General features: G+C 40.2%; 1 protein-coding gene across 1 annotated transcript in view; it reads right to left on the minus strand.

Annotated features, from left to right (window-relative positions):
* Positions 1-17171, minus strand: part of Cul5 (cullin 5) — a 48197-nt gene that overhangs the window by 26024 nt on the left and 5002 nt on the right. The window contains exons 2-7 of the mRNA XM_057767040.1: positions 10518-10627; positions 7022-7121; positions 5178-5354; positions 2719-2860; positions 175-320; positions 13-93 (exon numbers count right to left, since the gene is read on the minus strand). Of these exons, the coding sequence (XP_057623023.1) occupies positions 13-93; positions 175-320; positions 2719-2860; positions 5178-5354; positions 7022-7121; positions 10518-10627 (756 nt within the window). The remainder of the gene's footprint in view (positions 1-12; positions 94-174; positions 321-2718; positions 2861-5177; positions 5355-7021; positions 7122-10517; positions 10628-17171) is intronic.

Raw genomic sequence — 17171 nt, forward strand, 5'->3', positions numbered from 1 at the left:
TTGAATACTTACTGCTTCAACAGAGTTACATTCTCGTCTTGTTTCTAAGTAACGGAGTGCTCTTTTTTCTTCTTCTTTTAATTTAGCATCTGCCTGTCCAGAAGCAAAATAGCAATCATTTTAAGAATATCAGGAAACTAGATAAACTATAAAATGCAATAAATTCTGACTTACATATTTCATGTAATTCTGCACACCATTTTGCTGTAAATACGAGGGTGCCTGTGTTCTATAAAATCGCTCTGTTGAGTCCAAGTATGCCTTCTCAAAATTATCCCTATAAATCTGAAGCTTGTCCTCAGGGTTAGAACAAAGGTTAACTGAAACGCAAAAGATAAAGCTGTTTTAATTGTTTTTTACTATAACAAATGAGTAACATACTAAGGTATGGTTGTAAGAGTCTAGAAAACTTCCAAAGATTATTGCACAAAGCAGTAAACAAATAAATTTTATAGTCATGTAAAACATTTTTTTAAGAGGCTGCTTTCTAAGTGATGATCATAGAGCCATTCATAGAACAAATGGCATTTTAATGGAATCTTCAGGAATAAAAAGGATTTACAAAGTCAGGATACGAAAATCAATACCCAGAATAACAAAAACACAGTGTATTGACCAAGCTACCTAATAGGATGATAAGTGAAAACAGCATGGAAAGCCTCAAATCTGAATTTAGCATGAGATACCCCTTAAAGGGTAGAAAGTAGAGTGCTGATGTGACGGTTCACAGGTAAAGGCACTCGCTGCCAAGCCTCATGACTTAAATTCAATCCCTGAGAGCCACATGGTGGGGAGAACTGACTCCTACAAGTCATTTTCTAACCTACACACATACAAGGGGAGGAGGGGAGGAGAGATAGAGGAGAGAACATGGCACGCACATGTCACACACAAATAAAAACAAAATAAAATTGGGAAAAAGTGCTGGGGTTATAGTTTATTAGCAGAGTGAAGGCATAGCATGTATGAGGCCTGAGGTTTAATTTCCAGTGTGGAAAAAAATTAAGAACATTTAAAGTCTAGATGTAGAATTTAAACCAATGGTATATGAAATAAAAAGGAACAATTTCAAAATAATACTAAGGGAAATCTAAAGACCTGAATAAAACACAGCAGCAAGATGGAAAAACAGCTATGGGATTTTTTCAAACTGTTTATGCGTTTTTCTCATGAAAATACTCCATCTAGGGGGCACACATATAGATGTGGATGGTCAGGAAGATGACTTTTCATTAAACTGTACAATTATGACGAACAGAAATATGCCAGCATATGCTTCATATAAATAGATCTATTTATTGTTCTACGAAGACCGTAAGACATGTAGAAGCCTGTTTTGTTTCTTTACTCAGATTAACACAAGAAAACAATTTTTCCCCAGTCTAAGACAAGCTACACACATTTAACTGATTTAAGACCTCAGAACAATTTCAAACTAGACACTGTCTCTGTAAATGGATTGTAAGTTAAAGACTTTACAGATATGCACAAGGACAGAGTCACAAGTGTCTAAACCAAGGTTATTAGTACACAGCAACCTAAAATACTATGTGTTTCTCTTGCCAAGTGTGGCTGATAAAGACCTACTCCTGCCAGGTAGGGCTGGTGCACGTCTTTAATCCCAACACCTGGGAGGCAGAGGCAGGTGGCTTTGTGAGTCCAAGGCCAGTCTACTCTACAAGAGCTAGTTCCAGGATAGGCTCCAAAGCTACAGAGAAACTCCGTCTTGAAAAACAAAAACAGAAACAGAAAAAAGACCTACTCCCTGCACAAATTCTTCAGCAGCTTGTCTCACTGGGCATTATGTATGCCCTCCCCTCAGGTCACAGCCTGTCCTCCAGCAACCTTGAGGCCCAGGCTGCCATGGTTACTCAGTCCCCACAACAGTAGCATTTGTAACCTTTTATACTGAAAAAGTTTGTTCCTGAACGTGTGTGTGTGTGTGTGTGTACGTGTGTGTGTGTGTGTATTTGTGTATCAGCGAGGTAAACAAAGAAGCTAGAGAGAACTGCAACAGGAGAACAAGAGCTGGAAGAATAAAGGCTGGCCATCAGCTCATGGATGTGAGTCTTTTACCTCCAGATAGACAGAAAAATTTTCTGTTACTGCTGCTCTCAAGACATTCTTTTCTGCAACTGGGGTGCAGTCCTGAGAGCTGGTCTCACAGGCTGCAGTAAGAATTTCATGTGAGATATACTACACTCAGTAAAATGAAGCATGAGTAAGACACTTAAGAAAATTATGCCAGGGAGAAACAATTACTATGAATCACTAAACATGAGGACACAACCTAGTCTCAAAATTACGAATGGTCTCCATGAGAAAATGAGGGAAGAGTTTGAAGGTGAGGAGGAAACAGGTATTTGACGGAATAGAACAGACAACATCATTGTTAGAACTTGAGAAAACAGAGGATACACACAAAAAAGCAACATCTAAAAATATCAACACACAAAAAAGTTATCCTTTATGAGTTATAGGTTGCAATTTATAGTTTTCTAGTTTAGGACACTAGAAAGTTTTAGCTAAGAGGTTAATTAATGATGAGGAAATATGACAAAAATGAATTTGAACTTAGCAGGTTTCTTTGACACAGAATCAATATCATTTTCATACTGTTAAAAAAAGTACATGGTACACAAAGTAGATGTGATTCTGGCAGAACTATATTAGAAGATTTCTAGAAAGGAAATGTGATTATAAAAGTTGAGAACATACCGTAGGACTCTCGTACTCCTATGACCAGCTGGGAATCAAAAGCTTCCCCTAATCTCTCAGCATGCACCAGCTTCATTGCACTATCCTGGAGTCTGTTTTTTATATTTGAAAAAATTGACTCATTCCACGTATCAAGCATGAGCTGGGAAAGTAAGAAAATAAAGGATCATCTTGGGTTATTAATATGTCCAGTATCACACACAAGCTTCAGGACAAATGGTAGAAAAGAAAATCCTATCACTAGGTCTGTATTGTATAATGCTTTAGGAGGTCACATATATATCATAAAAGTAAAGAACTAGGGCTGACATAGCGATGGACCTTTAATCCAAGCACTCACAGGCAGAGGCAGGGGGATCTCTAAGAGTTTGAGGCCAGCCTGGTCTACGCAGTGAGTTCTAATACAGCCAAGATTACATAGAGAAACCCTATCTCAAAAATCCAAAACAAACACAAAAAAAGACCCTAATGCTTCAGAATGGAATTTGGATCCTACCTCTGCTATTTATATCCTTTTACAAGTGTAAAATATTAATCCAAATTTCTAGTGTTTGTTACAAAAATTAAATATGGTAATACATGGAAAACTGTGTTTAGAATGCTCACATGTATGCTTGTGCTAACCATCTTCATAAAAATATGTGCCCATCTATACCATCTATACCTACTAGCTGTAAGTACACACTGGTAAATGAAGATCAACGTCCCCAGGAACTTTGTCAGGCATTTATCAGGAGCAGTAGAATGTTGGTTAAAAAAAAAAAAGAAAGAAAAAAAGAATGTTGGTAAGAGGGTTAACAATTCTATACCTCTCACCATGTATCTGGGACTGCACTATGTAATACCCACAGACCTCAAGTAAGAGCTACCATGATCTCTTTATATGTGAAAGCTGGGGCCCAGCAGGAAACACTCACACACCACACTTAAATATAACAAATATGGTCCTAGAATCAATGTTCATTTTACTCAGTAAGCTTCACAGCAAATTTAAAAAAGATGGTAATTCACAACAAAATTAATAACCCAAAGAGGATAAGATTATAGGGCTACAAGTTAAATGGCATCTTCATATTTTCTTGCCTTTAAAAAGAAAATAAATAAATGTCTCAATTTGCAGCTATTTCTAGCACTGAAAAACCATGTATATCAAGCCAGGTGGCGCACACCTTTAATTCCAACACTCAGGAGGCAGAGGCAGGTGGATCTCTGTGAGTTCGAGGCCAGCCTGGTCTATAAGAGCTAGTTCCAGGACAGGCTCAAAAGCTACAGAGAAACCTTCTCTCTCAAAAAGAGAGAGAGAAAAAAAAGGTATATCTAATTTTATAGTATTACCAAATAAATCGAATTCTAAGAATAGGATGAGATGGTAATACCCAGACCATATAATTCTAATGTTGGTCTATTAACATAACCTTCATAGCAAACAGTATTTGAACTTCAAATGGCAATTTTTATTTTCTACCCTTCATTAAGGCTGAGGATGTAGTTCAGTGGTAGAGTGTACATAGCGTGTATGCTCACACATATAAGCTCTGGTTCCATTCATTTCTCACTAGTAGGAAAGCAGTTGGCTAATGAGTATGGCAATTTTAAAAAATAATTCAGAATTGAAAGGAAGCTTGGGACACTGAGGTAGCCTTTGTCCCTTAAAGAATAGTTAGTTACCAGGCACAGGTCTTTAATTAGAAAACATGCAATATATAAAAATAAGCACAGTATACACTAAGCTTAAACAATGAGCACAAAGAACTAGAGAGATGACAGCTGGCTAGCCACAATTAAACACAAAGTTAGAAGGTAATCTAACGAGAGGGTTTTTTCAAAGACAAAACAAGTAATTCTCAGGAAGATAAAGTACAAAGAAATAACACAACAAAAAGGTACTAAAGATAAAACTAGGAAAAGATAACAAGAAAAGGAAGAACTGAGGAGGTAATGTCTGGAAGTAGTTATAGTTTAAGAACATAAAAAGATGAAAGATGGAGCATGTGAAGGGGCCAGTCCTGCAGACCCAAAGCTGCAGGACCTTCATGGCACAGGGCAACAACACGATATCCAAGGAGGCCCAGCGAGGGCCCAACACTGATAGCAGAAACCAGAGGCCTCAAATGAGATCAATGACTCTTTGTAATAAACATAGTTCCAGGACAGGCTCCAAAACTTTAGAGAAACCCTGTCGCAAAAAAACAAATAAATAATCCTAGCCAGCAGATGGAGGCGCAGACCTTTGGAACCAAAAGAAGCAGAAGGATCTCTGTGAGTTTGAGGCCAGTGAGGTCCATAGAGCCAAGTTCCAGGACAGTTAGAGTTGTTATACAGAGCACCCCTATCTCGAAACAACAACAAAAATCCTGAGAGCTATAAAGAATGGTGTGAAGTAGCAAAGCATATGTAAATTATTATGAAGTTCCTTCTTCCTGAAGAAATTTAGGAAAACAATGGGGTAAGAGACATACCTTTCTAACAATACTATCTTCCATATTTGACTTTTTATTGCTGCTTTGTTTACCCAATAAAGTAACCTCTAGTTGACAAAAAGGTTTTGGTAAAATATCACACTGGGTAAAAAATTTTCTCCATTCAACAATATACGCCTTTAGCAAAGCGGTATCATCTTGATGACTCAGGACACGCTGAAAAACAAAATTGTATTAATGTGAAATACACTTAAAATGTCTTGAAAACGAGAATATAAAGCAATGATTTTAAAATATATGATTCATTGCACAAACTATTTATAAGAAACTAATGCCCTAAATATTCTGTAAATAAATGTTCACAGCCATAATGTTTACAGTCATTTTATCCAAAACAGTAGTAAATTTAAACTGGGCAGTGATGTTTCAATCTGAGTAGCTCATGACAACCTGGTCTACAAAGCAAGTTCCAGGAGGGCTAGGGCTACCCAGAAAAACTCTGTCTTAAAAATCAAACACAAATTACCAACAACAATAAGTGGAGGAAATGTCAAGGCCCATTATCTCATGAAGGGTAAACAAGCAGTATGTGCTACAAGCTACAAAACAGAGCAGTACTCAGCCCGAGAATAGCACACAGCTAAGTCTTGAAAACAACCCAAGTGAAGACCAGTCATAAAGGTCACAGTTTAGGAAAAGCCAAGAACAGAAAAATTTGTGGTTTACTGGAACAGGGTCTGAGCAGAGAGGTAACAGGAAGTGACTGCCTGCTAACAGAAGTGCTTCTCCAGAGGGGGCTGAGATATTCTAGGATTAATGGCTGATGATCTAGAAACTAAACCTCTCAGCAAGATACATTTGAGTTGAGGAATTTTGTTTTTTGTTTGTTTCTTCCTCCTTCCTTTTTGAGGCAGACTCCATTATGCATTCTTGGGTTGGCCTGGAACTCATTCTGTGAAGCAGGCTTACTTTCCACACAAAGATCAGCCGGCCACTGCCTCCTGAGTGCTGGGATTAAAGGTGTGCACTACCACATCTAGCTAAAAGAGTAAATCTTATGTCATGCAAATTATTTCTCTTTGAAGGGTTGAAATACTGCTGAGGTCATACTAGAGCCTAAACACAGTAGAGGCAAGTAGAACTCAGTCAGTCAACCTAATCTATATGATGTACACCAAAATAGCCAGGGCTATGATGAGCAACTGTCTCAAACAAAATAAAACAAAAAACTAGTTCTCATTGGCCTGCCACTTGCCAACTAAGCTAGACTGACTGACCAGAGTTCCAGGGATCCACTTCCCCAATGCTGAGATTACAAATAAATGCCATGAAGATAATCTTATTGCTATTATTGCTGTATTAAATTATGAATAGGTACATATCACAGCATACATGTACAGTTGTGGATGTATCTGCACAAATGAGTGCTGATGTCCATATAGGTTAGAAACATTGGATCCTCTGGAAGTAGAATTACAGATGTTATGTGTGTTTGATATGGGTGTGGGGTACCAAACTCAGGTTCTCTGCAAAAGCAGTATATGTTCTAAAGCACTGAGCCATGTCTCTAGCACCAGATATATAGATTTTAAAGTCAATCCAAGGGGACAGGCACAGTGGCGAACATCTTTAATCCTAGCATTAAGAAGGCTGAGGCAGGTAGAATTGATGCTAGCCTGGTCTATAGAGTAAGTATGAGAAAAGCCAGAGATACAGTGAGACCCTGTCTTACTGTCCAAACAAAAAGAAAGAAGCCTAAGGATGGGGGTATGGCTCACTGACAAATACATGCTTATTAACTAACCATCTAAGGCTCTGTAATAGATGTCAAACACCAAGGTAAAAAAAATTGTGAAACAAAGGTGAAAACATGCACAACTTACTGCCTGTGCTTGCTTAATAAACTCAAGAATATCTTCTTTTAAAGCCTGATGAATTTTTGATGAGCCTTTATCATCCCAGAGACAGACTGCATGTACATCCCTGTAAAATCACAGCAGTGGGCAAACATGAGTAATGAAACAGCAACAGGGACAAGCACTCATCTTAAGTTCTACACTGGTATAGTTCTACAGTTCCCATGGACCGCTGTAACAGTGCTAAACCATTCACAAGAACCAAACAAGTAACTGTGTCCATTATTTCATGGGTACTGATTGCTTGCTTTTTTCTCCCTAAACAGGGTTTCTTCTCGTAGTCCTGGCTGTCCTAGAACTGCTTACCAGGCTGGTCTGTAACTCACAGGAACCCACCTGCCTCTGACTCCTGAGAGCTGAGATTAAGGGTGTGTACCACCACCACCTAGCAACTTTCCTTAATTCTCATATTCATTACAAAAGTATGTCTGTCTCTTAATCTCTATCCTCAAAGTTAATTTCTACTAATATTTTGTTAGCCAGTAGTGTGGTACATGCCTGTAGTCCCAGCCCTGAGAGGCAGAGAGAGGAGGACCAAACCAAGAAAGCCAATTTGGTTGAATTGGTGAGCTCCAGGTTTAGTAAGTAAAGACTTACTAAGAAAGGCAAGGCATTCAAAGTCAATCTTTGGCCTCTGTATACACATACACATGGAGCACATGCATACACATGTATTACAAACACACACATTTCTGGGGATCAACTCAGGTTTTCCTGCTTGCATAGCAAGCACTGTATATACTGAGTCCTCTCTCTAGTCTAATTATACTTTGGTTGTGACTTTTCCCTACTCTACTACTATTTGGTAATTGATTTGGTAAGGTTGAGTATGCACTAATATGCAGTATTTTGGTTTGTTTGTTTGAGACAGGTTTTCTTTGTGTAGGTCTGGGTGTCCTGGAACTTCCTCTGCAGACTAGGTTGGCCTCAAATTCTCCAGAGTGCTAGGATTAAATGTATGTGCCACCAGCACCCAGCAATATTTAATATTTTTTGTAACTTACTGTCTTTTCCTGTTGTAACATAAACCTATTCAAAGAAATTTTGAAATTTGGGATTTCATCCTGACTGATTCACAAATACTCCATGTCTTTTCTAGTAAAGATATAAAGCTATCTTTTCAATTTAAAAAAGCTAGTTCCAGGAGAGGCTCCAAAGCCACAGATAAACCCTGTCTCGAAAAAAAAATAAATAATAATAATAAGGTTTCTGTTCTTCTCAGTTCTGAATGAATGAAAAAAACTGAAGTTCCATTACTGAATGGGGTACACTGACTTTCTAAGAAAAAAAAAAGAAATGCAGCACCTGGAAGTCCGAGAAAAAGATCATTACTACTGCTGTGGGTGCCTTCTATTCAGACTGCAAGCACACACCGTACCTACGGGCACTAACGGTGAGACAGCTGGGATAACCTTCATTTCTTTCTGCACTTGCCATGCGGAACACTTGTTGCTCAGCTTAGTGCTGTGGCAGGTAAGCAACACAAGGACGAACACAGGAACCTGATGTCATAGCTTCCGATTAGTTTGCTAGCTGAACTGGAAATTCCAAGATGGACGATGGTTCCACAACACTGGCAAAATCATTCACTGGAACTACTGATCAATGCAGGCTTTGCTTGCTATAGCCTAACAATTTTTTTAAATATTTATTTATTTATTATGTATACAATATTCTGTCTGCAGGCCAGAAGAGGGCACCAGACCTCATTACAGATGGTTGTGACCCACCATGTGGTTGCTGGGATTTGAACTCAGGACCTTTGGAAGAGCAGGCAATGCTCTTAACCGCTGAGCCATCTCTCCAGCCCGCCTAACAATTTTTTTAAAAACATCTTTGTTTACAGTGGTAAAATGTGTCCTCTGGAACTAAATATGCTCGTGCACATGCCCTGATCAAAGACACGACCTTAGCCCTGGTAGTTCTTTCAGGCTCCTTCAACTTACTTAGGCTCTCTGCCTGAATTAATGCTTCAGGTCTTGGCTACTATGTTCCTGCTCCTACCTTTCCAGGCCAGTACTGGAATTAAACCAAGGTCTTTTTCTTGTTAAGCAAGTACCGCTGAGGTATACCTGGTAGACCAAAAGTTAGTTTTTAAAAGAAGTATGAGGGTGGGAACACTGGAGAAATGGTCCAGTAGTTAGGAACACTTGTTTCTCTCTCAAGAGGACTTGGTTTCAGTTCTCATCACCCACATAGAGGCTTACAGTGCAAGGGGATCTGACATACTCTACTGGCTTCTGCAGGTACCAGGCATGTATACAATGTACTTGCATATATACAGGCAAGTCACTCATACATATTAAAGTAAATAAATCTAAAAAGTTCACAGAGAAACTGAAGGAGAGCTGGACGGTGGTGGTGCATGCCTTTTATCTTAGCACTCAGGAAGCAGAAGGTGGATCTCTGAAAATTTGAGGCCAGCCTGGTCTACAAAGAAAGTTCCAGGACAGGCTCCAAAGCTACAAAGAAACCCTATCTCGAATTCCCCCAGCTCCCCAAAAAAGGAAACCAAAGGAGAAAGCCATTTGGCTTTCTAAGGTAAACTCTGTGATTAGCTGCTTTAACTTGCTGCACTGCTACTCAAAAAACTGTGCCCTAGCCGGGCAGTGGTGGCGCACGCCTTTAATCCCAGCACTCAGGAGGCAGAGGCAGGCGGATCTCTGTGAATTCAAGACCAGCCTGGTCTACAAGAGCTAGTTCCAGGACAGGCTCCAAAACCACAGAGAAACCCTATCTCGAAAAACCAAAAAAAAAAAACAACAACAACAACAAAAAACCTGTGCCCTAAAGACATCTGGCCAAGGGCTGAGCAGTAACAAAGCAGATCTAAGATTGAATTCCTTTGAAAAATCTGATTGTAAGGTTGGTCTTTAACTGGTATCTAGCGGAGAACATTTAAATAAAGCTTCCTAAAATGATAATACTGGTTCAGTATACCTAAACTGTTGTTATGAACATGATTTATACTGAAAGCTTACTCTTCCTAGAAGTCCAGAATTTGAGTGACTGCCAGTCTTGCTGCTGAAGAAATTAAATGTCCCAGGACTGGAGAGATGGCTCAACAGTAAAGAGGACCTGAGGCACCCATGATGGCTCACTAACTACATTTCCCAGGGATCCAATACTCCTGTGACCTCCAGCAGCACTAAGCAAACATATGCTACATATACATACATGCAGCAAAATACTCATACACATAAAACTTTAATGTCCCATGTGAATTCTCTAGAAAAGGAGTCTTGGAAATTTGTGCTTAATCTTCCAACTGCATACCACATGCCTTTCCTTGTAAGGTCAGGCTTGTGAGTTCACCTAAGAGATTAGGGAACTGTACTAGCAATCCCCATCACAACCAGTAGGGGTACACAGGTAAGCAGATCACTTAAACTCACTATGCATCTCAGTATACAAAGACACCAAAACTTACTCTGTTAACAAATAAAATTACTGAATTACTTACGAAAACAAATCAAACCACTGCTGTTTTGTTACAGATTCCTGGCGTAAAAGCTTCAAAACAATTGGACGCATGAAATCCCACTTGTCTTCAAACTGGAGAGAACCTTTATTCTTAAAAATAAGAGATAAAAGATAGATTAATTTTAAAATGATTTTTAAAAATCTCACATTCTTTTTTATTTTGAGATACCAAGAAAAACAGAGATCAAATTTAACATGGCTTTCCAAACCAGAGAAAGGGCAGGCCTCCCACTGGAGTCAATAAAACAAGGCTCATCAAATTGAGGCAGGACCAAGATGCTCCCCCTGCATCAAGGCTGCAAGGCATCCCAGCATGAGGAATAGGTTCCAAAGGTCAGCTCATGCACCAGAGACAGGTCCTGACCTGACTGCTAGAGCCCCACAGACAGACCAAGACTGTCACCTACATGCAGAGGGTCTAGACCAAACCAGAGTCTTATAAGCTTAATCTTACAGCAGAAAATCAGAGAAACAAAATTCTGGGCTGGAATTATAGGGTGAAAGTTTAGCCCACTGTACATGAGGCCCAGGGTTCAATACAAGAGTGGGGGTTGGAAAGACAGCAATACTAAGATTGATTGCATGAAAGTGTTCTGTGACGAATTTGCTCTAAAAGGGTCTGGTCCTTCCTCTTGGCTCTTTCTGGTAGATACTCCCTGAACAAATGGAATGTGTACCTAGTATGAACCTAAGAACCTTAGGTCCTGTGTATGAAACAAACTAACCAATGTGGTTTTGGTATAGGACTTAACCATAGCTACATGCAGGAGCTGGCCAAATTTAGAAAGATTAACAATGTAATTTAGAGAATGGTTTAATGTCAATCTAGAGATTCAAAGTTCCAAGGGAGCAACCATTTGTCTTTGTGAAGAAATTCCACACAAATTGTCAAGGCAAAAATTAGATAAGCTTCCTTAGGCATAATTTCTGTATGTTGTCATATACTGACATCAGAAGAGAAATATCTGCAGACTACAAGGAGGAAAGCAGAAGCTGTGCTTAGACCAGGTGGTGATGGCGCATGCCTTTAATCCCAGCATTTGGAAAGCAGAAGCAGGTAGATCTCTATGAGTTTGAGGCCAGCCTGGCCTACAAGAGCTAGTTCCAGGACAGCTAAGACACAGAGAACCCTGTTTTAAAAACAACAAAGTTATGCTTGTTACCTCCTAGACTCTGGCCTATGTTTCTCCCCATTTAATCGACCTAATGTTATATAATAAGTAACAGTGATGATTATATCAGCTTGCAGTAAATTCTGTGTCCTTCTGGTGTTGGAAATGAGCAGACACATTACAGAGTAAACCCTCTTAATTTTGTAGCTGTCCTAAACTTCACAAAAAGAAAAGCTGTCAGACTGGAGAGATGGCTCAGAAGTTAAGGGCGCTTGTGACTCTTGCAGAATGGTAACTCTAGTTCCAAGGCATCTGACATTCTCAGGCTTCCAGGAACACCATCCATGCACATGGTGCACATACATGCCATAATAGTCTGCTCTGTCCCTTTTTTTCTTTTTTTTTATTTATTTATTATGTGTACAGTATTCTTCTTGCAGCACCAGAAGAGGGCCCCAGATCTTACTACAAATGGTTGGGAGTCCCTATGTGGTTGCTGGGAATTGAACTCAGGACCTTTGGAAGAGCAGTCAGTGCTCTTAACCTCTGAGCCATCTCTCCAGCCCCTACTCTGTCCCTTTAAGAGACAAGCCACGCCTACTCCCCCCACCCCTGTCAAGCAGTGGCAAGCTGATCTTTAGTTTCCAGAGTCCCCCCTCTCTCAAAGAGGGAGCTTCTGTCTCTCCCTTCTTCCCACTTCTTCCCTTCCCCGCCCCATCTCTCTGTGTCTCTCAGCCTCTCTCTGTTCTCCCCCTTCTCCTCTTCCCTTCTATAATACACTAAATAAATATCCAACCTCACTCTGTATGGTGTGCCTATCCATGTCTCTGAGCCTCCCTCAAAGAGGCAGCTTCTGTCTCTCCCTTCCCACTTCTTCCCTTCCCACATCTCTCTCTGTCTCTCTCTATTCTTCCCCATTCTCCTCTTCCCTTCCATAATCCACTAAATAAATATGCAACCTCACTCTGCATGGTGTGCCTATCCATGTCTTTGTCTCTCGCCCACCGTGTGGCTCCCTACCAGGACCAACTGCCTTCAGAGACCTGCCGCGTGGTCTCATCTGTCTCTCCTCGTGGGACTAACCATCGAGGTCTCTCATGCACCACTGGGACTCTTGGCCTGCTGCAGCCACTCCAGGAACTGCCTGGGACTGGCTGCTCTCAGGACCTGACACTTTGGGGGGACCTGTGGCGCAGTCTCATGGCCCACTGCCTGCTGCATCCACTTGGAGATCCACAGCATTTTTCTTAACCAGTCTTCTAGGATTCAGCTCTGTGTCATAGTTTACATGCATACGGGCAGCTGTCTGTCTTAATTTCCTGTGTAAAGTCTACCAAAGCCATAGAGCCACCTTTTCTTAAGGCCCCGTAGACAAGTGCAGGGCGCAAACAGCAAGCACAGATCCCAGCTGCAGAAGCTGATGATTAGCTAGGCAGCATGCATCTGCAGCGTGGTCTCATGACCCGCTGCCCACTGCAGCCACCCACTCAAGGATCCGCAGCATTTTACTTAATCCAATACACATGCACATAAATTTGTGCATGTTGGTATTTTTTTTTTTAATGAAAAAAGGAAAGCCTGGGTGTGCTGGCACCTGCCACTAATCCGAACACTCAAAAGGCAGAATCTACATAGTAAGTCCCTATCTCATCTATGGCTACATAGAGACCTTGTTCAAAATGGCAAAACAGCCGGGCGGTGGTGGCGCACGCCTTTAATCCCAGCACTCGGGAGGCAGAGGCAGGCGGATCTCTATGAGTTTGAGGCCAGCCTGGTCTACAAAGGGAGTTCCAGGACAGGCTCCAAAGCTACAGAGAAACCCTGTCTCGAAAAACAAAAACAAAACCAAACAAAATGGCAAAACAAAACCAAAGTACAGCTGTCTATGCTTGGGGTATGGAGAGCACAACCATGACAAGCTCAATAGGTCTGAGTTTCAGATTACCTGGTTCCAGGGTCCAGGAAAGACCACAAACTGAGACCACCCAGGTACCACCCAGGAAAGGACCATGGAAGGGGAAAGTACCTACCTAACATTCCAAAGGAAATTCTTAACTTTCCAGCCATTGTATTAAGTATCACCTGATGTCCCTTAGCCTAGCACACACAAGTCCCCTTTCACCAAAACAGGACCTCTTAAAAAAGAGTTGCAAGGTTTTGTAGCTGAAACTGAGTCAGGAAGCCTATCTTAAGTGAGAGTGCTTGCCTCTAACAAGCAGAGCCCACCCAAGAAAGTGTTGCTTTCAAGAAGCTGTGTTTAACACTGTTATTTTGTATCTAGAATTACTTCCCAAGCTTCTCGGGTTTTATGTGGATGCAGTTGTCCACATGTTGGGCATAGGAGGTATTTCTCCTAGCAAAGATGCAGCTAAAATTTTTAAAACATGCTTAGCATTTTAAGAAGCACCCCTGGACAGTAAAGAATTACAGATAACACAATAAAGACAGATTCAGATATAAAAGAACTCTAAATGGGTTACGGTGTTGGATAAATGTATGTAGGCTTGGGAGAGAGAAGAAAAAAGTAGAGAGCTGGAAAAGAAGTAAATTGTTTTTTAAAAGTCTTTAAAGAGACAGAATACAGTAATTAGTTAAAAGGAGTAAAGAAAAATAAGCCACATAGAGATGGACTATACACTGAGAGAATGGATTATGTATATTATTGTGTTTTCTTTGGATTTTTTGACTGTTGAAGAACTAAGTACAGAGAGACATTTCATTGTATGGTTTGCTAAGCTAAACCAGCATGCATATTATAAAGGTATTTTGACTTCAAGAATTTGGGTCTAAGGATATGATGCTTTGTAAAAGAGGTTCTTTTTTTTTGTTTCCACAACCCTCTAAGAGGTTGCCATGAACACCCTCAAAAAATTACTTCGCCCAATAAACCACAGGAAGAAGTTTGGACAGAACTGTGCCCGTATTCCAAAATATTGTTTGTAAATGTTTGTTTACATTTAAAGGAGAATATGCTATAGAGATGGATATGCATCGGTATGGATCTTGGTTTATTGATACAAGTTTTAGATCAGTTCTGTTGTATGTATATATATTTCTGCTCTTGATTAAGGTATTGTGATTGTATAGCTCATTTAAAAATATAATGTATAATTAAGAAATAGAGGTTAATAGATAAGCATCTATAATAGTCAAGGTTATAGTCACATTAGTTAGATTTTCTAGATGTACAAAGATGTATTTCAGATGAATAAGCATTCCTCAAACCTTTCAAAGACTACAGAATATGGCATTTAAAATGTTTAAGTTAGGATTTTCCGGGCGGTGGTGGCGCACGCCTTTAATCCCAGCACTTGGGAGGCAGAGGCAGGCGGATCTCTGTGAGTTCGAGACCAGCCTGGTCTACAAGAGCTAGTTCCAGGACAGGCTCCAAAACCAAAGAGAAACCCTGTCTCAAAAAACCAAAAATAAATAAATAAATAAATAAATAAATAAATAAATAAATAAATAAATAAATAAATAAAAGTTAGGACTTTTCATGACATGAGACACATCTAGTCCTGGCAGCACCAATCTACTTCAAGAGGAAGATGGGCGCCAAAGAGGCTCCTCGTGGAGTCTGTTAGTCATTTGGGCAAGAACAGCTCTTGCCTCAACTGCTTAATGAACTGAACATGCAGGACCCGTAGAGAAATGACTAAAGGGTGAGACAATCCTTTGAGGTTCCTGCTTCATGAAAGTCTGCCAGACATTCTGCAAGAACCAGAAAAAAGTGACTGACAAACTGTCAATATAGGTGAAACTGTCTTTGAAATTTCCTGCTTCATGGGAAAGTCTGTTGGATATCATGGGCCTGTAGGCTGAAGATGGATGCCCCAATGGTACAGAAGAACTTTGGGTGACTGTCCAGTCAGTGAGATGTCTGTCAATTCTAGAATTCTGAAATTTCCCTACAATGCACTTCCTGTTTACTTAGGTAATAAATATTATATTCTTCTGTAGTCTTTGATGGAGTTGAAGAACAGATATAGTTTTCATTAGTTACAATAAAAGATAAAGTTAATATAAATATTATAACTGTAATTTTTGCTTGATACCTGCTTTGTTATATGTAATTTTACTATATTAAAGCCTTCCTTTTTGTTTAAACAGAAAAGGGGAAAGGGTGTGGGAAGTCCTTCTGTCTATGTGTTGCTTTTATTGGTTAATGAATAAAGAACTGCTTTGAGCCTATAGCAAGGGCAGAACAGAACTAGGTGAGAAAAGCTAGGCTGTATGCTGGAAGAAAGAGGGCAGAGTCAGGGAGAAACCATGGATCTGCAGCCTGAGACAGACACTGGGAACTTTAGCTGGTAAGCCACTGCCATATGGTGATACACAGATTAATGGAGATGGGTTAAATTAAAATGTAAGAGCTAGCTGATAAGAAGCTAATAGGCCAAGCAGTGTTTTAAATAATATAGTTTCTGTATGAATATTTCGGAGCTGAGCAGCTAGGTGTCTGAGAACCAAACAAGCGGCCCTCCTTCCTCCTACAATTATCCTCCTACTTTACCTCAAAGTTGTTTTCTTAACAGTGAGAACCTTTCACATCTGACCCCAACTTTTGTTTTATTCTACCTCTTGTTTCCTTAGATTCTGGGGTACTATCATGCAACAGTTCCAAGGTGCATCATCCATACACAATCCCAACACAACCTGCCACTTATTTCTCCATTCCTACCAAATTTATTCCATCACCACCATGAAGACTACTCAGAGGCAGGATGGTGGCAGCGCACTCCTTTAATCCCAGCACTCAGGAGGCAGAGGCAAGCGGCTCTCTGTGAGTTGGAGGCCAGCTTGGTCTACAAGAGTTAGTTCCAAAACAGGCTCCAAAGCTACACAGATTAAGAAAGTACTCAGAGGCTGGAACCATCAAGAGCCCTTGTTCTGGGGCAGGAGAGATGGCTCAGTGGTTAAGAACATTGCCTGCTCTTCCAAAGGTCCTGAGTTCAATTCCCAACAGCCACATGGTGGCTCACAACCATCTATAATGAGGTCTGGTGCCCTCTTCTGGCCTGCAAGCATACAAGCAGACAGAATACTTTATACATAATCAATAAATATTTTAAAAAGCCTTTGTTCTTCCTAAGGACCCCCATTCAGTTCTCACAGTATCTCTTAACTCTAGTTCCAAGGGATCAAATGACCTCTTCTGACCTTCGTGAGCACTGGACTCACAGTACACCTACATACTCTACACATAAAATATATCAAGGCCGGGCGGTGGTGGCGCACGCCTTTAATCCCAGCACTCAGGAGACAGAGGTAGGTGGATCTCTGGGAGTTCGAGGCCAGCCTGGTCTACAAGAGCTAGTTCCAGGACAGGCATCAAAGCTACAGAGAAACCCTGTCTCGAAAAACAAAAAAACAAAAAACAAAAACAAAATATATCAAATAAAAGCAAACTTGAAAAAAAGATATTTTTTAAAAAGTACTTGGAAAACAGAGCAATGGCTCTATTTTAGTAAGTATTTGCCTTACAAAAATGACAGAACTTGAGTTTAATCTTACAGAACCCA

This window comes from Chionomys nivalis, chromosome 4 (genome assembly GCF_950005125.1).
Source record: "Chionomys nivalis chromosome 4, mChiNiv1.1, whole genome shotgun sequence".
In the NCBI taxonomy this organism is placed as follows: domain Eukaryota; kingdom Metazoa; phylum Chordata; class Mammalia; order Rodentia; family Cricetidae; genus Chionomys; species Chionomys nivalis.